Source organism: Onychostruthus taczanowskii, unplaced genomic scaffold, assembly GCF_017590055.1.
Source record: "Onychostruthus taczanowskii isolate IOZ18803 unplaced genomic scaffold, ASM1759005v1 scaffold81, whole genome shotgun sequence".
NCBI classification, from domain to species: Eukaryota; Metazoa; Chordata; class Aves; order Passeriformes; family Passeridae; genus Onychostruthus; species Onychostruthus taczanowskii.
The window spans coordinates 853,549-874,963 of record NW_024506002.1 but is presented as its reverse complement, the minus strand read 5'-3'; the positions used below and the strand labels follow the sequence as shown (position 1 = coordinate 874,963).

The following is a 21,415-nucleotide window of genomic DNA, read 5'->3' as shown; positions in this document are numbered from 1 at the left end:
TCTGCTCATAGCATGTGGCCTTGGTGACTGCCAAACATCACACGCTTCTTATCAGGAGGTGCCAGAGGCTGTGTGTGGGTCCAACAGGCACATTTGGGAAGAAGATGTCAAAGAATGGTGCTAGTTTTATTGTTGCTTGATAAAGCTGTCCTGAAGAGACGTTACAAGCACCAAAGCTTTGGGAGATGCCAGCTAAGCTGTGTTTTGTGCATTTTTCTGGATCACATGCACAGGGAGAGACCCTTTCCCTTTCACTCATCCCTTCCCTACTCAGCCCTTTCCCCCTCATTTGCTCCTCTTCCTCTCTCCCTTTCCCTCTTCCCTCACTTCCTTGCCTTTCTCCCTCCTTCCCTTTCCTCCCCCTCACTCTCATAGCCACTCATTCACCCTTTCCCCCTCACTTACCCCCTTTCTGCCATCACTTATCCCCTTCCCTCTCACTTCCTTTTCCCCCTTTTAAACCTTTTCCTCTCATTGATATGCACTCCCCCATTCACCCCTCTTCCTCCTCACTCACCTCCTTCCCACCATCACTCCTTCATTTTTCCCTCATTCATCCTTTTCCTCCTCTCACCCCTTTCCCCCTCACAAACCCGCTTTCTTCCCTAACCTGCTCCATTTCCCTATAATTCCCTCATTCCTCTCTCACCCATTCCATTTCCCTCTTAACTCCCCTCTTTCCCCCTCACTTGCCCCTTTCCCTTACTTGCCCCTTTCCACCATCACTTACCCTTCCTCCCTTTTAAACCTTTTCCCGCCACTCCCACTTTCCCCCTCATGAATCCCCATTTCCCTCATCCATCCCTTTTCCTCCCCTCATGAATCCCCACTTCCCTCATCCATCCCTTTTCCTCCTCACTCTCGTCCACATCCCCCTCACTCCACTCACCTCCTTCCCATCATCACTCCCCGCTTCCCCCCTCACCCATCCCCTTTTTCCCCTTCTCACCGCCATTCCACCTCACTTCCCTTCACCCCCTTGCCCTCGCCCGCCCTTCTCCCCTCACTCCCGTGCCCCTCACCCGGGGCTGCCGGCGCTCCCTCCCCGGGCGGCCCCGCGCAGGCGCAGCGCCCCCATCCCCCGTTCCCCACACAGGGGTGGGGGCGGCGCCTCCCGCCGTTCGCGGGCCGGGCTGAGCCGCCGGAGAAAGGCGGCACCGGCACCGACCGGGCGGGCGCCCGCCCTCCGACCGACCGCCATCCGCCTGTCCGGCCGTCTGTCCATCCATCCATCCAGGTACCGTCCGAGGGGGAGGGGTGCCCGCCGCGTTCGGCTCTGCCTCGCTCGGTGCGGACCGGCCGCGCCCGTGCCCCCCGCGGGGGTCGCGTCCGCCGGTGCCGCACAGCGCGCGCCACCATCACGGCCATCGGAGCCCTCCGCAGACCCTCAGCCCGTCCCTTGCCTCACCCCCCCGGCTCTCGGAGCTGCACGGAGCTGCCACAGCCCCCCGGCCATCACAACCCCCCGGCCTCTCAGAGCCCTCTCGCAGTGCTCATGGCCATCACAGCCCTCACCAGAGCTTCCCCTCTAGCTCTTACAGCCCCACGCCCATCACTGCCCCCCAGAACTCCCCCACGCAGTCTTATGGCCATCCGAGCCCCCTCATAGCCTCCCCCTGGTTCTCAGAGCCTCCCCAGAGCCTGCACCCCCATAAGCCCCATGGCCATCATTGCCCCTAAGACGGCCCCGACCCCATGGCAGCTCCCCCAGCCCCTCCAGAGTCCCTTTGCTCACGCTTCCCAGCCCCTGCAGCCTCCGAGCCCTCGGAGCCCCGCTGGCCCCGGCAGCCCCGGGGCTGAGGGACCGTTACCCTCGGTGAGACACCCGGATGTCTGCTCGGCGAACTCCGAATTATTGTCTCCGACCCGCTCACGGCTGCCGCCTTTTTGCCTTCTTCTAAACGTGTTTTATTTCTTCCCCCCGATGCACAACGAAATTAACTTTCACAGGTTTGTATCTCTTCCCCCGCGTGTCTTTGCTGGGGGGTTTTTTGGGGTGGTTTTTAGACTTAGTGGCTGTGGGGAAAGACTGAACGCTTTTCAGCTGCTCTTCCCCCTCAACGTGTGTTTTCCTCACGTGAGTTTTTTTTGCAGCTCCTCACCCTTGAAAGGGAACCGATTTTTTGGGTGACCCATCTCCTTAATTCGCCTCCTTGAGCCACTGTTTTGCTTGGACAGTGGAACTCCTATGGCGCTCCACTGGTGCATCCTCAGAGTTGCTGAGCTTTGGGATATCTCTGGGAATCACACTGCTCCTTCCTCGGAGATCTCCTTGGAAATCACACGGTGCAGTTACCCGAGGGGATCCTGTGGGTTTCAGGAGTGGGAATCCATATGAGGAGCTTTTTGAAGCTGGCACATGGGTGGGAATGGGATTGCTTGGTAACTCCACAGTAAAATTCCTTTCCCCAAGGCAAAATGCCTTCAGCAGTGCTGCTTACAGGCACGGGTTTGGAATATGGGTGGAAGGTGTGCTCGGTTCCTCACAGCTCTTCCTAAGGGCTGTTTGTATTTTTTTATTAAATCAAGTGGAGGTTGAACATTTCTATCTTGCAGATAGAGGACCAAAATAACACTTAAAAATCAGGTAAAAAATCCTCAACAAAACAAAATATATTTTTAAAGAATTGTACCCAGCTATTGCTGCTACAAGTGCCTAAATAATTCAGAAACGCTGAGGTACTTATGGGGGTGTCTGTAACCTTGCTTTGTGTGACACTGAGTTTTTGTGCTTTCCTTTGCCCACTGACACTTAAAAACAAATGACTTTTTCGGGCAGCAGAGGGAGGGGGAAGAACATCCACAGCCACAAGAAGTCAGGGTTTGATTGCAGTTGTAACAAGTGCATAAATTTTTCAACTTTGAATTGGCTGTGTTGACTCACTCCCTCTTCTCTCAGTCAGTTTGCCCTCCTTCTGCAAAATGGAGAGGATTTCTGACTTTTAACCCGTTTTACTGCTCTGTGGACTGCTAATTAAGGGATTTTCAGTATTAGGGGTTTTCAGTGAAGAGTCAGTTTGGAAATGAACATGCCCAGTGAAACTGAGAACTCATGTAAATCAAGTGGAGGGGAAAAGCAGTGTTTGCTCATGTTGTAAAACTAGTGTGAAATGCACTTTGCAGTTTTTTGACTTAGTGGAGTATGTAATCTTAAGTTGGGATTTTTTTTTTTTATTTTTCCCTGTTTCCACCCCTCTCTTTTCAATTTTAACAGGAAAACACCCCAGTAAAAATGTTACTTAATCTTATTTTCATGTACCACGGTAGCTGCAGTTCCTGTTGTTGCTTTGGCATACGGTGATACAGAAATCTTGCCAAGGTTTTTCTGCTTTTCCAGGATAAACCTGGTAACGAACAAAGGATGTTTTCACCATTTTCTTGGTGCTGTTGTTGTCTGACGTCAGCACCTTGTTCATGATGTTTCCTGACTTTGATCCATCAGTGCTTTTCTCAAGTATTTTGTTGGTAAACAGATGGAAACTAAACTATTGTGGGGATTAAATCGGCTTCCTTCTATTAAATTCATTGATTCAGAACAGGTGCACATCCTCGCGGTTCAGAAAGAGGAATTTGTGGGCTTTGCAATGTTCGACCCTAATTTCAGTCCTCCTTTTTGGGTTTGGATGAAATTCGGACACCTTCCACCCCAGTGTAATTAGCCGGTGCTTACAAAAGCCAGGATTTTCGGTGTTCGTTTCCGTTTGGCTAAACCTCTCGTGGATCTTTGCTGTGCTTGGTGCCTTGCAGTGGGACCGGGCGTCCTGGAGGATGGTGGTGCCCGGGAACGCCCCGCTGATCCAGCAGGACCCCGCTCTGGAGCCAGCCCTGGGCAGAGACGCCGCCGAGCACTCGGCCGTGGGCACGGAGCCCCCCGAGGATGTGGGCCCCGAGGTGCGGAAGCTGCGGGAGCTGGTCCGGAGGCTGGAGCTGGACAATCAGCGCGCCAGGAGCAGGAGCAGCAGGACCCTGCTGGGGACAGGTGTGCCCGGGGACGTCCGTGCCGGGGTGGATAACCGCGAGCCCGGCCTCAACGGGATGGAGATCAACAACAGCATCAACGCCATCGCCGAGCAGCACGAGCTGCGGCTGATGGCGGATCTGCGCAGCCAGCTGAGCAAGATGAGGCAGGAGGAAGGAGAGAACAACTTCAGAAGAGCCCTGGATGCCCCGATGCAGTACAGCTGCAACAGTGCCCCCGAGGAGGTGTCTCCCAATGGGGAGCAGAGCCACAGCAATGGCCAGTGTCCCTCGCCTGTGGACACAAGTGACAGCTCCAAGCTCCTGGGCAGCCTGCTCGTGGCAGGGATCCGCGCCCCAGCTGCAATCCATGAACAGAATCCCAGTGAAAAGGGTGCAGATCTAGAGGGGCTTCCGAGTCACACGGATCTGGATGAAGTCAAAGTGTTAGAACTGGAAAATGGCCCCGAGGAGGAGGATTGCTGGTAGGTACCCCCAGGCCTGGGGGAGAGGGACGTGCTGTGGTTAGGTGAGCAGTTCCTTTAAAGCTATGAACTGATTTCTCTACAGGACTTGGGTTTTTAGCAGCAAGAATGCAGTTCTCATTAGTGACTGTTCTTATTTTTATGTCCATTGTGCCAGACCATTATTTAGAAAAAAATAAGTTTACCTGTAGGTGCTGTTTTTTCCCCCTTCTTCCAGCTACTGCTTCCTTTCCCTCTAAGTTTAGTTATATATAGCACATGCAGATGAATGAATAATGGAGCTTTTAAACCTTGTACACAACTGTCAAGTATCATATTTTAATAACAATTTTGTCAATAAGAATCCTAGACCATCTGGAATTTGTGGCTTTTGCTAGGACCTGAGGAGACAAACCATTGCCAGCTCCTGGAGGCTGTTTCTTTCCAGTTAAGCACCTCTTTTGTTCAGAGACATGAGCTGAACCAGATCAATGATGTAATCCTTAACTGACCCGACTCTCTGGGACTCTCCCTTCCACCACCAGCCTTGTTTAAAACTCGTTTTATAAATCAGTAAATTAACAACCTTTGGAAGGGCAAGGGAAATGTAAAATTTAAGGCTGATTCCAGCTCCTGCAATAGCTGGGACTTGAGATTTTACCCGGAGTTGTTAATTTGTAAGACTTGGGAGTAAGAGCCTCAGGGCTCTGCAAATTGGGTTTCAAATTTGTGTATCCAGATTAATCTGGCAGCAAGGACAGGGCTGCTGAACACAAACCAAACCTTCAGCTCCAAACATTCATTAGCTGTTAGAAGGGAAGGTAAAGTTTTTGTTAATGGAGTGGAGCTCAATGAGGTCATGGTATCAGCTCCAGCCTGAATTTGAGGTTACATTTGAAACATGATTTTTTTTGTCTTTGCAAGTGTACTTTTGAAACTCAAATACTGGTTCTAACTTGATCAGTGGAACTCTTCAATGTACCTAAACAGCATTTTGAGCAGATTTCTTGTAACTATATAAGGGAATATATTTAATGGGTTGCATATGGAAGACTAGCTTTGTTTTCATGTTAATGGAAGCAGCCAGGTTTATATTCACATTTTTAGAGCCTGTGACAGGGGAGAGTCCTCAAATTCTGTTGAGTCTCAGAGGCTGAGATTTAGCCAGGCAGGGGATGCTGCCCAGTGAAATCAGGAGAGATTCTGTGCTCAGGAGTTCTGTTCTTTGACCTTTCCTTCAGCTGGTGGCTGGTAAGGCCCTTCTTTCCCAGGTACCCTTCACTCTGCACCTTGTAGGATCCTTGTGGGTTTGTTTGCTTTGTTTTCTTGCCAGATTTGGTTGGAACAGGGTAACCTGTGACAAAGAGGCCCCTGAGGAGCTGGATAAGGGTGGTGATCCAGGGCACTTGTGCAAGTGCTGTTTCCATAAATTATCTTTGATTGTGCTGCATCACTTCCATCTGTTCCCTTTTCCTCTTGTCAAACAAACCTGCTGAAACAGGAAGCTGCTTTTAGTGGTGGCTTCTTGTTCTGGAGCTTGTTCCGAAAGTGGGGAATGAATCCTGTGTACAATCAGTAGTGCCTGTGCTCACTGCCAAATATCCCAAACTGTCTCCATAAACACATCCCACATGCAGCCCCTGCAGGTGTTTGTGCTTTCCCACAGCAAGAACCAGTAATCTGCTTGGAGGGGAGGGAGGGTTTTCTTAAAACAAATAAAAAGAAAACCCACAAATGCCCTTAATTCTCTGTGAATTTAGGATCACCTCTAACAAGGTGGCTTTGCTAATGGGGGGAATTTAGTGCTGCCTGGATTGAGCAAATCCAAAGGGACTAGCTGAGTGTATTGTGTATTTGCAATCCTTTTAAAAATATTGTACATCCTTCTTGGAAGGAGGATGGAGTGCTCAGAGTGCAGGTGGAGTCTCAGTCCCTTCTCTGTTTTGAAATGACTCTTTATTCAGCCGGAAGTGGCAGGAGTTGCTGTGCAGCTCGCCTGGTTCAGCAGCTCTGAGGTTGTGTTTTGGAGCTGTGTTTGCAGCGACTGAGCTGTGTGAAACCCGAGGCAGAGCCCACTCCCAGCTGCTGTAACTCTGCCCTGGCCTGCCTGCCCTCAGCTGCTCCCTCAGCTCCCTTTCTCAAATAGCTGCTCAAAATTGTAAATATCCTGGAGACCAATCCCATGGAGCTGGGCTCTGGCACTGAGGAGCTAGCTGTGTGATGCTCACCGTGGACTCGAGCACAGGGCAACTCCTGAGCTGCTTTGGGAAGGCTTTTATCCAAATTCCCTCTTACCCAGGGAACAAACCAGATCTGCTGCTGATAGCATTACACTGGTTGTGTTCCCCAGTATTTGTCATTCTGGGGTTTTCCATGAGGTGAGGAGAAGAAGGAATCCCTGATACTCAGGTGAATCCCTGAGTTGCTGCTCTCATTCCCAAAAGTCTCTCTGGACTGAAACTGGGTCATGCTGTCTTCTCCTCAGTGTTGTGTTGTCGCCTGCCTGAATCCGTGCTCAGCACAGCAAGTGGGGAGCCCTTGAGTTGGTGTTTGCAGGGAGCAGGAGCGTGCTTCGCTCTCCGAAATGCCAGTGCAGGAGTTTCCTGGGTATGGGATTGCTCTGCCTTAGCTCTGTGTCCAGTCACCTTCTATATTCAAGTTTAAGTCTTTAATGTACTGGAGGAAATCATTGCTGCTTGTACCATCAGAAATAGGGAGAGAAATTCTGGGGAAGTTCCACCAAGTGAGGATATGATGCTGCACAAAATCCAGGAATCCTACCCGTGCAGCACCTTGTGCCTCCAGCCTGGGGGAGAAGGTTGCTTACAGAGTGTCTCTGTGTCATCCATCTATACCCTTCACAGGCTCTGTTGTAGCTTCCCTGGGATCTCTCCTGGTGACAGGGTGTACATGGCTTAGAAACAGCGATTTGCAAGGTCTTGTTCTCTCAAACTGGTCATTTTATCAGATGTTTTTACCACTGTTGCATTAAATAATGCACAAGTGACTTCTAACCTTTCCTGACTGGTTTGAGGAGAGTGTTACCGATTTGTGCTGGGTGACATCTGCTCTGCTGGGGCAATCCCTGGGTACAGGAGCTGCTTCAGAGCCCGGTGCAGCTCTGCGGGAGTGTCCCCAGCACCGCCCTGCGTGGCAGAGCTGAAAGGCGGAGCCTGCCCGGTGGTGACATCGCCTGCAGAGCTCGGCCTGGGAGGGGGAACTGCTTCTGATGGCAGGGCCTGGCTTCTCCTGGCTCTGAGGCCTTGGGAAGTGCTCCAGGCTGTGGCTCCTCTTCCTCACACTTCTGTAAAATGAGGGGTGGGCAGGGAACTCCTCAGTGTCAGTGCCAGAGAGGTGGGGAGCAGGCTGGCCCTGCTGCTGCAGGAGTGCTTGGGTGTGTGTGTGGGTGTGTGTGTGTGTGTGTTCACAGCAGCACTCTGGAGCTGCACCCCAGCTGCCTTGGCATCACTGTATGGGCTGCTGGCTGGGTCAGGAGATTAATTTAACGTGAGCTTTAGGGCTGCTCTGACTTGGGGACTGATTTTTGGGTGTTTTGTTCAGCAGGATTAGTCCCTAAATCGACATGAGAAAGTGTCTGTGCAGTGCCATTTTTTCCTCTCTTTGCAATTTCTTAGGAATAAAGCTCAGACCTCTCCTTGGGCTGACAGCAGAATGTTTTTGTATGGAGTGTTCTCCACAGAATTTTTCCCATTTTTTCCTTTTATGTTTCTGTCATTTCAGAACCTGGATAATATTGTTTCACTGTGGCTTTCTACTCCAGTCTTGTCTGTGTTAGGATCTCTGTTCAACAGGAGTGTTTAGATTTGAGATTAGCACAGCATAAGCAGAGTACTAAATCTGAAAATCAGCTCTCTGAAGTCTGATATGTAAAGGAGAGGAAGATGAATGTATTACCAGTTTGAAATCCATGCTTTGGAGAGGAATTCAGCTGCCTGTTAGCACTTGAAGGAGGTGCATTTCAGAACAATTCAGGTGTACACCTGAATTGTTCTGAACACTCTCAGCTATCTGAGGTCTCCTTATCCTTGCTTTGTTGTGTATAACTCAAAGGTCTGCACATCAGTGCAGTGATTGCCATTTTTGGAGCTGCTGCAGACACTGGTGCCAAGTGCTTTGGAAGATGGATAATGACCCAAGCTGTGTCTTCAGAAACGGGCTTTGCTTTACGCTCAGTTTAATTTCTTAATGCACTGGTTCTAGAGCCTTCTGCAGCCTGAATTCTGCTCTTACAGTTTATAAATTTCTGCTGCAGATACTCTGCATGAGCAGGATCTAAAATTCTCAGGCTTTCACTCTTAGAGCTGCTCTGATCAGTTTTTCAGTGTGAGGATGCTTTTTCTCAGTGCATTGTGCAAATTGAGAAAGTTGTGTTTCCTGCATTCTTGGGTTTTGGGGTTTTTTAAAGCAGGAATTTCAAAATCCAGCAATTGTGGCCATTAACTCCTGTAAATCCTTCTGTGACATTGATTCCATAAGGGAAATACTATCTCTGGAATAGTCCTTGGTTTTAATGCTCTGGATTATGTCAGAATAAAATGCAGGGTGTATCACAAATTTATTTGTGAATGGCTGCAACTTAATGGTAGAAAAATCCTTGTGGCACTGGGTCCTTACCAGAGATGTTTGTCACAAAATACTCTGTTTTACTGGGTAAACACAAACATTAGTAAGCAGAAAGTAAAGATACTTTATTATTGAAAGGTTTCCTCTCAGAAGCTGAAGAAAATCTCATTTGTATTTAATAATTTATACAACAACCCCCCAATACATCAGACTGGGAATATCTGCCCAAATGTTTACTTTGTGCATTTTGTATGAGGCCTTGTAAGTATCTAAATAACCGATTTTCATTTGCAATTTGACAAAAGAAAACATTCAGAGACATTTAGAGAGAACACCCAAACTGCTGAGCTGGAGGAACAAACTGCAGGGTGAGGCTTGGTCCTGAGCAGGGCTTTGTTCAGCTCTGCTTGACTCTGGGGTGGCTCCTGCTTTTCCAGTGCTCCTGGGATTCAGTTCACCTGGCAAATCAAACACCTGGAGGCTGAAAGTGCCAGAAAGAAAAAAATCTGAGTGTTTTTACAGCCAAGAATTTTTAGCTTTTCACACCCCCCTTTTTCCAAGGTTTTAGTTCCCTGGGTGTAAGGTTGGGTTAAGTCAACCTCTGGTGGGTGACACTGGTCACTGGACTTTCCTGAGCCTAGGAAAAGCTGGCTTCTGGCTCTTAATATGTCCAGAGAAATATTCACACTCATATTTGAGGGGCTGGTGCTTTTAGTTTAGTGCTGTGCCAGCTCCTTTGGAGGAGTCAGGGTGCTGAGCCCTTCCCAAAGCTCCTGCAGAATGAAAATGGGAACCCTGGTGCTGTGAAATCAAACCAGAATTCCTTTTGTTTTAGTAAGTTGCCTGTCAGTGCTGTGAAGAATTGAGCTGTGTTCACTTAATTGGGTTTGGGGAAATTGTGAGAGCTTCTTTGCCAATGGACTTGTCAGCAGAAAAAAATCAGAGTCCTCTGGCAGAGCCCAGAGGACTCCACAGCTTTGCTCCATGTGGGAATGGCTCTGGGAAGCAAACAAGTGTTGCCATCCTCAGCTGGGATGCTCCTGGGTGGAAGCAGGGTGAGGAGCTGGGCAGAACAACTGCTGGAGCAGGGCAGGATTCTCTCCCTTAACCTGGAATATGTGCAGAGCAGCCTGACCTGCCCTCAGGAGGCTGTTGGCCTCTTTTTTGTGTGATGATTTTACTGCTCCTTTTGTGGTCTGAGCTGCACAGTAAATCCAGGGAGAGGGAGCACTTTGCTTCCTGGGTTTGATTGGATTTGAGTGCTTGTAATGCTCATTTATCCATGAAGAAATGCAGCAAGATTGGCTGGGGGGTCTGCCCTGAGAGGTACCTTGGGAGAGTCAGGAATATTTGCATTCATTCCTCAGCATTTATTTTGTCAATAACAAATTAGCTTTTGGATCTTTTTATTTGCATTTGGGTTTGTGCAAACCTTGGTGGGGAAGAGCTTCTGTGTGAGTTGTGACTAAAGAGGCTGAGTCTGTTCCCTGAAAAAGATGCCTCTGGCCAGAGCCAGGGCTGGCAAGTCAGGAGTGGTGTGTCAGGAGGGAAAAAAATAGGGAATAATGTCCTTCTGCAGGTAACAAATCAGTATTTTGAGAGCTGTTGCATGCAGTGATGCTCCATCTCATGGCCCCAAAAATGACCAGGTCTGGGTAGTGTTGCTTTCTGTATTCCATGTTATCCCAGCCTGGTTCCAGGACAGGAGCCAGGGCAGCAGGTCAGGCAGACCTGTACAATATTTTAAATATCCCAGCTGTTTATGTTCTGTCTTGGCCAGGTGTTGGTGTTACAGCCAGGACGCCTGACAGCTGAGAATCCCACAGTGTTTCTCCGTGTTTTAAACCTAGGTTTTCAGGAATGAGTGGGATAATGACTGACATTCCTGCTGATTTACAGCAGTTTTGTTGTGGAAATCAGTATTTTATGGGTTGGATCTGAGCTGGTTATGAGAGAACCACAGTTCTGGAGAGTAACTGGAGCAGAAAGGCTCTGTGTACCTTGCTGCAGGAGTGGCAGAAGTTGGGAGAGAGGAGGAGGCAACTGAATACAGGCAGACATCTCTTGAAATCTTAACTCCACCCCCACGGTTACGTGATGCTTAAATACTGGATTTTAGCCTGATGGAGGTGAAATACTCTGGGTACATCAGTGAGGCCAGCTTTGGGAACACCATAAATGCTCAGGTGTGGCTGCTGGTGACCAGGAGGGTTCTTTGTCACCTGGGAGCAGTTCCTGAGGTGAAGGAGCAGCAGGACAGGGAGGTGCTGGTGGGAAAGCAGCAGTTGTGCGATTGTGTGCATGGGAGAGCTCCTGCTGGGGGTTTTCTGGTGCACAGGGAGAAGCTGAAGGCTGTGCCAGCAGCTCATCAGAGCCTCAGGACAGGGGGAACATGAGAGCCAAACCTGATGTCCACAAATCACAGAATCCCAGAAGGATTTGGGCTGGCTGGGACCTTGAAGACCATCAGGCTCCAGATCTAGGTCAAGGCCTCACTGCTCTCTGCACCAGGGTGTTGTTCAAGTAATCTGCAAGAATTAAAAAGAGTTTCACTTTTGGATGTGCAAAGGACTGATTTTTCTTTCCCCTTAGAAGTTATGAGTGTGTTGCTGAACAGCAAAAAACATTAAAAAATAGGGAACTGCTTTTTGCTTTTAAAAATACAAATGTGGGATGTGTAAATAAAGTACTTGAGTTGCTTTTGTAGCAGAGGCTCTTCCAGCTTTGACCTTTCCTCAGAGGAATGTTCTGCTTTGGAAATCTGGTGAAGATGTTGCTTTCCACCCAATCCCTTGTAAATAATCCAGGAGTTCAAGGTGATTAAATCTGTCTATCTATAAGGATAATCCTGGGTGTCCGTGCAAAGCAATGGAGGTGTCAGAGATGTGGCAGACACTGAGGCTGGAAGAGAATTTATCTGACATTGCAGGGAAGATAAAGCACAGCCACACTTCCTGCCTGTCTGGGAATGTCCGAATCCTCCAGTGAAGGGGTTTATCCCTGGAATCTGGGAATGCACCTTTGGCTGTCTCAGAGCTGCTGGGAGGACACAGCTGGGAGGACACATTCTGAGGGTTTTAAACAAAAATCAGAACTCCTGGAAGGAGATCACCTTGCAGCTTAAGTTAGGAGCACCTCACACCCTCACTGCCTCTGAGGGGGGTGGGATTTGGAAGAGGGGAATGGAGGGAGAGATAGGTGAGTATTTCAACAACTTCATTTCCAGCAGTGTTGCAACAGCCTAGGATGGCACCTTGCATTGCAGAGCCCGTGGGTTTCTCTGTGAAGCCATTGATTTTCCTGTTGTGGCAGTAAATTTTCTTTCTGAGTCATAATATGAAATTTAAACCTGAATTTTTAATTTGGCTAACTGTTGGTTTCTGATGGCTACACTCTACCAAATGCCACTTTGGTAGCTGTATGCTTTGAATTAATGAGCATTTCTTCCTGTCTCCTTTGAATCCTTGCAAAGGCTCTATGTGTCTCCAAGGAAATCCATGGATGAGAAAACAGCCTCTCCTCTGAAGTGGTGCCGGCAGGTGCTGGATAACCCCAGCCCCGAGATTGAGGCTGCCTGCAGAACCCTCATCAACAGGCTGGACCAAGGTAGGGCAGCTGCAGCCTCTGCTGCTCTGGGCTCCCTTGCAAATCTCATTCTGAGCAAGAAAATTGAGCTTAGTGTTGTCAGGCTCTTGAGTTTTTAAGTTTTGTTAATATTTAAACGTTTTTAAATGTAAGAAATATGTAGAGGAAAAAATGTGCTGCTGGGGAGTGGGGAGAGAGCCATGGCAAGCTGTTCTTGCAGCTTCTTTGTGGAGAAGAACTCCTGGTGCTTAGTGTTCCTAGTGGTGGTGATTCCTCCTCTGGATATTCCTGCTGGATCTTCCCAGTTGCTTTTACCTGGGTGAAAAAATTGTCTGCTGCTCAAAGCTTACAACAGTGAGATATTAACCTTGAAGAAATGGTGTCACTTGGAAACCAGGTTTTTCCTCCAGTTTATCATCCCCTAAAAGCACTTCCTGGTGGCTGTGGGCTGTGTTAATCCTGAGGGGAAATCCCTGATTACATCTGCCTGAAGTGAAAACCTGGAATGTTGTGTGCAGTGGGGACATCTCTGATCACAGACAGTGTTCTGGGGCCTGGATTTGGGGCTTTGCTTTTCCACCCGGGCTTTCAGTGGTGGGAGATGCAGTTCACAGTACAAAAGTTCATTTATTCTGCTCCTGCCTCTGTCCTGCATCACCTGCAGTGCACCTGGTGCATATCCTGTCTGTGTCAGTCCAAATGGCCCCCAGGTTTGTGTAAAATGGGCTGGACACTGAGGTCCTGACAGCCTGGACCTTGAGGGGTTGGAAAGAAATCAGTAACTGTTTGCTACCTTCTCTAGATTCCCCCTCATGCAGCTCCTGGTCAGGACTTGCTGCAGGTTTATGGCAGACATGTGCTGCAGTCTCCTCTGTCCAGCTGGACTGAGGAACCTTCAGACACAAAAGCTGTGTGTGGAGAAGTGACACTTCTGAGAGAATCACTGTTTGGAAGCTCAGGGATATCCCTGAGCTCTGGAATCCAGCCCCAGCTGGGTCCCCACCTTGGTGTCTGAGGGTTTGTCTCCATGGGAATGCAGAAATTCTGATTTCACTTTAACCAACAATTTGAGCCCTGTGGTTTGGAGTCTGAGGTCACTGCTTTGGGGCTTGGTCTGGGTTATTTTAGTTTTCATTCTAACAGTGTTTGGCACTGCTTGAGATCTCAGGCTGCTCTTGAGTTGAACCTTGGCATTCCTGATTGGAGATAACTGAATAGACTTTGAGAACAAACTTCATTTGCTTTCATAAACCATCTGTGCTTAGAAATTTGAAAGAAATCTATTTGATTACTTCTTTTCTCTCTGAAATGTATCAGACTTCAGTTGTACTTGGTCTGACCTGGTAATATTTGTGGGAGAAATAAAAAAAGAGAACTTAATATGATGAATCTTCGTTACACTAGCTGGTATTCTCACAGTAGGGAGAACTGAGTTCTGTGGGCAGTTCAGCAGCCCCTTGAGTATCTCCAGATCATGGTGTGAGTAATTTCCTCAGTGTTGTAGCTGCTCATTTCCACCTCCAGTAAGGATGGGGGCACGTGGTTTTGCCACCTGCCTGATTTTGGTTCATTTATGAACATGAGTGTGTGCGAGCTGAACGAGTTTAATTCAAAGAGTTGGGTTTTATTTATTTTATTTATTTTATTTTATTGGATTGGCATAGTTTCTGTGGTTTAATAGTCTCTTTGTTCCATCACAAAAATTCAGAATAACACGCTTGTAACATAAAGTTCAGTGAGCTCTCTAAAATGAGGGGGTGTAGAGGTGGCAGATACTGATGGAAATAGTCATCCATCCAGCTCTGGAACTTTGTGGAATGTATGGCTTCCTCAAAGCCAGGCTTGACAGGAGTTACTCTTGGAGTTCTTCAGAGGGGACAGAAGCAGTTAAAGGGCACGAGTGGGGTCTGGCACTGCTGTGCTCCCTGCAGCGTGGCACGGAGCACCAAGTACCTCTGCTGCAGAATTTAATCCTGTTCTTGATCGTGCTCTCTGTTTCCAAAATAATTTGCTAACCTTTGTGGATTTTTTGTATTTTTCCTTCTAGCCAGTAGATGGAAAAACCTGTATTGCAGCCCCCTGGCATCTCCCAGCGCACATAACCTGAATTCCGAGGCAGGCTCCTGTAGCAATGCACTAAACTCTCCTGGGCACCTCAAATCGACTAACAAAGCACTACTAACCTGTGGCAGCTCAGGTATGGCATGGCACTGCAGCACTGGGCTCTTTAAAATGCAAGGAGGGGTAGGGATTGGCACAGGGAAAAGTTCTCGTGGCCACTTGTGGTGTTTTCCCCTTTTCGTTTGCTCCCTTCCTCACCCAGGTTTCATTTGTGTGGGAGAAAACCTCCTTGCATTCTAAATGTCCTGTAGTTATTTCTTGGTTTGGGTTTCTCTACTTCTCTCTCTCTCTCTCTGTGTATATATATATATTTATAAATTGTACTAATTTTAAGTGGCTTAAAATAGAAAACAGCTGTTGGGGCAAAAATATATTGCTCTTGAATAATGTTGTAGACTGTAGATGTGATCTTTAAAGAGTCACTTGGATTCAGTTTTCTGGGGAAGGTTTCTCTGGGGAATATTGATTAATGCAGGGAACAAAAAGCTGCCAAAGTCTCCAGGGTAAAGCCTTCATTGCCTGAGTGGGCAGCTAAGACAAAATACCAAAAGTTTTCCTTCAGCCTTAATTGTGTGTGGAGAAGATTCCCTACCTTACAGGCAGCTCAGCCACGACTCTTGTTACAGCCTGATAATGAAGCTCCTCCAAAATGGTGTGGCCTGCAGCCTCCCTGTGCCTGAGAGTCAGGAACACCCTTCCAGGAGCTCCATTTGTTATCCTTGGTGCAGTTCCCAGCACAAAGGCTTTGCCTCTTGGCTCTGTTATTAAAGGACTCGTCTTTATTTGTTTGTTTTGTGTGGAAATTGCTAAACCCTACCTTGCATGTTTTAAAACACAAAGCATGTTTAACAGTCTCTGCCTCCAAACTTGATGTTAAATGAACTTTTTTCGTCTCTGAAAAAAGAAGGAGGGTTGCCTGTGGCTGTTTTCACAGGTGCAGGTTTGTTTTTGAGGTCTGATTTTTCTGCTATAAATAGAATTTAACACTTATCTCTGTTTTGCAAACAAAAGGATGCACGTAGGACTGAGGATTTTTGCCAGCTGAGCTCTGCAGGGAAACATCTCTAAGGCAATTTCTTGTTTTTCATATGAGGTTGGTGGGCAGTCCAGGTGTCTGAGCATCTTTTCACCCAGAAACAGCTTCTGATGAGGAAAACCAAAGTGTCTTTGGCTTCTCCAGATGTGCTGGGTGGAAGGGCAGGGCTCTGTCCCTTCAGAGCATGAGGAGTTCACTTAATCTCAGGTGCCTCTTCCCTGTGCCTTGTGCTGGTGCTAAGACAAGTTACAAGTTTCCTGTCAAGCTGACTGACCCAAATTTTATTTTATTTCCAAGAAAAAACAGCTTTTCTGCCCTTCAAATGGAAAATGTTTAACAGTGACTTCTCTTGAAAACCAAACCAACCCCTTTGACAAAGCCCAGATGTGGTTTCTGTTTGAAAACCATCATCAGCTCAGCTTTACTGATGGAAGAAGGAGCAGTTTTTTCCCCTCCGTGGCTATTTTTAACTAGACCTTCAATTCGAAGTGCAACAGCCAAACTAAACAAAGTTGGATTGGGAGTTTTGCCTTTTAGGAAGCTGGTCTCAAGGTCCAGCTGGATTTTTAATCAGTGTTGAAGGTGCTGTTAATTGCAGCAGGAAACCTGTGCTTGTTCATTCCACCACATCCTACAGGTGCAAGCCCTGCTCAGGATGGATTTATTTCAACTCTTACAGTCTTTTCCTGACACCAGGAGGAAAGAAATGGGATTTTATAGTGGAATATCTTGACTTGGAGAGGTATGTGTGTAGCATACACCCAGATGCACCTTTAACGTGCAGCCACGCTTGTGTCACTGTATTATCTCAGAAGCCTCAAGCTCAGAGTTTTCCTGCCATGTTCTGAGAAGATTTGAAGGCAGGGCACCTCCTGAATACTCAGCAGTGATGTTAAAATAAACCATTTGCCATCAAAGCTGAGCAGCCCTTTCCAACTGTGATCAAATCCAGGCAGGCAGGAAAAAGCAGCAGGTTCCCAACGTGATTTCTTCAACCAGCTTGGAAGAGAACTAACTGCTGGCATGGAGAACACAGGTGTGAAGTTCAGGTGTAAAATGAATTTCTTACATGGGGACTGACCAAGCTGCTTCCTGCCAGTCAGCCTCACATTCCTTGTGAGGAAAAGCACCTGAAAACTGCAGGTTAAAATCTGAGCGTTGGAATGTCTAAATTCTTATTTCTCACAGCTGCACCTGAAGCTCCCAGCTGCACTGCTGAATTCCTGGGATAGATCCCTGCTGCTTCTGGTGGGCTTGTGAGTGTCTGAGTGGGCTTGTGTCCATCTCCCCCAGGGTACCTGAGCATGCACTCGGCCCTGAGCTCCCAGTCCTCGGTGGACAGCGAGCTGAGCACCTCGGACGACTCCATCTCCATGGGCTACAAACTGCAGGACCTCACTGATGTCCAGGTCATGGCACGGCTGCAGGAAGAGAGTAAGTTTGTTTGTTTGTTTTGGGTGGTTGGGGTTTTGTGGGTTTGTTTTTTTTTTTTTGTTTGGTTTTTAATTTGCTTGTATATTGTCAGGTGGGAAAACTTAAATAAAGGCAGAAGCTGGTGAGAAGCTGTAAATAAGCCAGTTGCCACCCAGGCAGGTGTGTTTTCATGGGAGGCAGACTTGAAATCTTTGTTTTCACCTTTGAAATGCTGGTGGGTGCAGAATGAATTAAACTAAAAGATTTAACCTCTAAATGAGACTTCCATACCTGTAAATTAGACTCCTGTACCTGCTTAACCTGCTGGAGCTTGATGGCAATGTCCACAATCTCAGGCGGGATTAGGGAGCGCTGCAGGTCCCCTGAATGTTAATTGTGCTGTAATTAACCAGTGCTGAAGCAGGTGACGCTGTTCCCGCTGATGGATTCCGGGGAGGACAGGTGTAAACCTGACTCTCCTTCGGTGTGAAACAAATCACAACCAAAGCGTGGCTTTGGAGTTCGGGGTGCGTTGTTGGAATTGGTGCTGCCCGTGTCCCCCGTGTCCCCAGGCCTGCGGCAGGACTGCGCCTCCAGCTCCGCCTCCGTGTCCCGCCGCAGCTCCAGCGCCTCCCTGCACTCGCTGCGCCGCGGCACCTACAGCGACCAGGAATTCGACACCTACAGCCTGGAGGACGAGGACGACTGCGACTGCTCGCTGTCCTTGCGCAGCGCCCACCGCTACTCGCCGTCCCCGCTGAGCTCCCCGCGCTGCCAGTCGCCCTCCTCGGGCGCGGAGCTGGGCAGGGCCGCGGCCTCGCGGCTGCGCGCCCCGCGCAGGGCGGTGCAGAGCCCCATGCAAGAGCGCCTCAAGTATGCCAACAGCGAAGGTGAGCGCCATCTGAGCCGGGGAAGGGGCTTCTGGAGCACACGGATCCCCCTGCGGGGCAAGGGCCTGCAGTGCTGCTGGGTAGGAAGGGAGCTGGTGGTGCTCCGTGTGAGGAGGCCAAGGGACACGGGCTGGATCCAGAGAACGATGGCCACAGGACCAGGGCAGGGATTGCCCCCTCTGCTGGGCACACCTCCAGTGCTGTGTCCAGTTCTGAGCCACTCACTCCAAAAAGGACATTGAGGGGCTGGAGTGGGGCTGGAGCATCAGGAATGGCTGAGGGAGCTGCAGTTATTCAGTCTGGACAAGAGCAGGCTCGGCGGAGACCTTACTGCTGTCTACAACTCCTGACAGGAGGGTGTAGCTAGGTGGGAGTTGGTCTCTTGTGTCCCAAGTGAAAGGAGAAGAGGTAACACCTCAAGTTGCACCAGGGGAGGTCCAGGTTAGGTGTTAGAAACAATTGTTTCCCTACAGAAGTGGTCAGGCCTTGGAATGAGTTGCCCCGGGGGGTGATGGAGTCACCATCTCTGCATGTGGCACTTGGGGGTGTGGCTTAGGGATGATCCTGGTGGTGCTGGGTTGATGGGATGAAGGTCTCTTCCAACCTGCTTATGATGTGATCTCAAAATCACTGCTGTTTACTGGAAGCTGAGAACTAGGTACAGACTGCTCTCTCTGGGTTTCTCCAGAGAGCCTTACAGCAGCAGCAGGGGGCTGAGGCTGTGTTTGCTTTCAGAGGAGCTGAGGCACAGCATGCCCAACCTGGCCCGCAGCAGCCTGCGCGCGCTCGAGGCCGTGCGGAGCAGCCGCAGCCTGGAGTCCGACCTGCAGGCGCCCAGCAGCCGCATCCCCAGGACTCAGCAGCGGTCAGCAGGTCGGTGCCACGCCTCCCACAGGCCTCCATTCCCTTCTCTCTTTAGCCAGCCCTCAGAGGTGCTCTCGTGTCCCTGCAGGTCTGACTCCCAGCAAGCTCAGGTATTCCTCGGGGGCCGCGCAGTCCCCGCTCACAGGGCGCCAGCCCGGGAAGGTGGCCTCGGGAGCCAACTCCCTGCTGCCCGGCAGGCAGGTGGGGAAGCCCTGCAGCTACACGGCTCCTGTCCCCCCAGTCCGCAAGCCGCAGCTCCACACGGGCTCGCCCAGCAGCAGTTGCACTTCCAGAACCACCACCATGGTCACTGTGGCCAAACCCTCCGCCCTGAAGGCACGGCCGGCCGGGGGAGGGGTGGCCGTGCCCAAGGGAAAGGCAACGCCGCCCTCCCGGAGGTGAGTGGGGCTTCACATGGCTTTGGCATTGGAGTAACTTCATGCCATGCTTCGTGGGTGAAAGCAGAGCGTGGGGAGTGGTGTCCCAACACTTAGAGTTTTTGTTCTCGTTGCTGGTTTTTTAACAGCTGCTATGCTACAATTCCTTATTGAAGGAAATTAAATTGATTGAGAGTTATTATGGTATGACTGATACCAGACTAATAAGTGACCAGTACTTGTTGCTCTTTAATGTCCCGTTGGAGCATTACATTGAAACCTTTAAAAACATGAAAAGGAATTTTTAATCTCCAAATTTATATCAGTACTCTACATACCTGATTATTTTTCGTGTACTCAGTTATATTTGCATGGAAAAATATTTCTCTTGGACTCAGTCATGGGTTGAAGTCACAACAGTGTTAGTTTGGCAGATATCAGTGTTTAAGCATCCAGTAATAGCCACTGAATTTCTTAAAGTGCTTCAGGTTGGTGTTTGCTGATGCTCAGGGTGTGCCAGCAGCACTTCACCCATGGCAGGGAGATGCTGGTAACCCAAACCCCAGACCTGTGTCCACTACAGGGCTTTTCCTGGAGCTGTCCCTGACATGTTGTTTTGTCCCCCGCAGGTTCCTCCAGGCAGCACAGACCCCCCAGGCCCCTGAGGACGACTCCTGGAAGGATGGGTGCTACTGACAGCCCAGAACACCTCCATGGAGCAGATCCCAGCTGGCTGGGCATGACCTCACTGGGAAAGGCCCTGAGCCCCTGTCCCTGCAGACTGCTGTACATATCCCTCATTCTGTGCTCTCCACACCACCCACCTCCCTCTGCTCTGCCAGGAGCCAGGGCTGGGACAAACAGCTCCCACCCTGCACTGAACCCTGAGTCTTCCCAGGAAGACTGGAAAAGCCTTATTTCATCCACACCCCAGCTGCAGCCCTGGGGAAGGCCTGTCACCATCCCCTCCCAGGGATGCTGCAGAGCTGGGGGTGTCCTCTCAGTGCCAGAAGCAGCTCTGAGCTGGTGCTGTGGCAGAGCTCGTGGAGAGTAGAAATAGTGACATAGGTGTTAGATTTGAGACTTTTTAAACCCAACCTGATGTACTCTAGTATTTGTCTGGAATTCAACTGGGTTTGGTTTGTTGGTTTGTTTTTATTTTTTTTTTTTTACTTCTGTATAGAATGTATTTCTGCTACTTTTTATTGTTTGGTCTAGAGCTGCAGCAGGTTTTTATAACTGTAGAACACTGAGCTGTTGTATCCAGGTGTCAGCACAGGTCACGAGGAGCAGTACACAATATTTGTGTGGGGTGTGAACAGGCAGGGACCAGGATGCCAGTTAAAAACTGCTGGGCACCAGCACCTTACCTCAGCTGAGCAAGCTCAACAGCACTCAAGAGTAAATTTTTAAAAATCCCCTTGCCTCACAGCTTTGTCTTGAAGTGTTGGAGATCTCAGCTGGTTCCCAACTGCCCTAACTTTTGTAGAGGTTTTCTACTGTCTCTTAAGGAGTTTGTTCCAGTGTCCTTTTCCTCACAAGTGCTGGATGCTACAAATACAGTCTTAGTCCAGGAAATATGCACTGATAGCAATGTTCTCCCTGCCATCAATGTGACTTTGATAGTGTAGTTTAATAAAATGTTATGGTGCTGAAATAGATCTGCTTTATTCCAATAGTGAGTTTTGTGCCACGAATGAGGCTTCTTCTGACAGAAAAGAGCTCTGCAAGGATAAACAGGGCTTCAGCAAAGTCTGGTAGGATGCAAGGAGTGAGATTTACCTTTAATTCCTCAGAGATCAGAAGGACAAGGTGTGTGCCATTTCTGAAACATGTGGCCTGAGCAGAACCAAAGGCAGGAAGCAGCACAGGGAAGTTCCTGCACCACAGGAACTTGTGATCCAGGAAAAGAGGAAGAGACAGTTGTGCCCACAGTGCTGTGAGGGGCCCAGGAGTGTTCCTGTGCCACCACCCAGCCCCTGCCAGGCCAGGGCTGGCACCAGCAGCACTCACAGGGCAGAGAAGGGGCCCAGGAGGCTCAGCTGGAGCTGCTGTTCTGTCCCTGTCACTCCCACCCTCATAAAGCTCCATGGGGTGCCAGCACTGCCCTGTTGAGGCTCTCCC

General features: G+C 49.2%; 1 protein-coding gene across 1 annotated transcript; it reads left to right on the top strand.

Moving 5' to 3' along the window:
* Positions 1–1,114: 1,114 nt before the first annotated feature.
* On the top strand, positions 1,115–20,948 carry LOC121346452 (SLAIN motif-containing protein-like). The gene is made up of 9 exons (XM_041424283.1): positions 1,115–1,237; positions 3,748–4,442; positions 12,478–12,611; positions 14,638–14,787; positions 17,041–17,181; positions 17,733–18,050; positions 18,786–18,923; positions 19,003–19,312; positions 19,921–20,948. Exons 2-9 carry the CDS (start codon positions 3,769–3,771, stop codon positions 19,985–19,987), a joined length of 1,932 nt encoding a protein of 643 aa, XP_041280217.1. The 5' UTR covers positions 1,115–1,237; positions 3,748–3,768; the 3' UTR covers positions 19,988–20,948.
* The last annotated feature ends 467 nt before the right edge of the window (positions 20,949–21,415 follow it).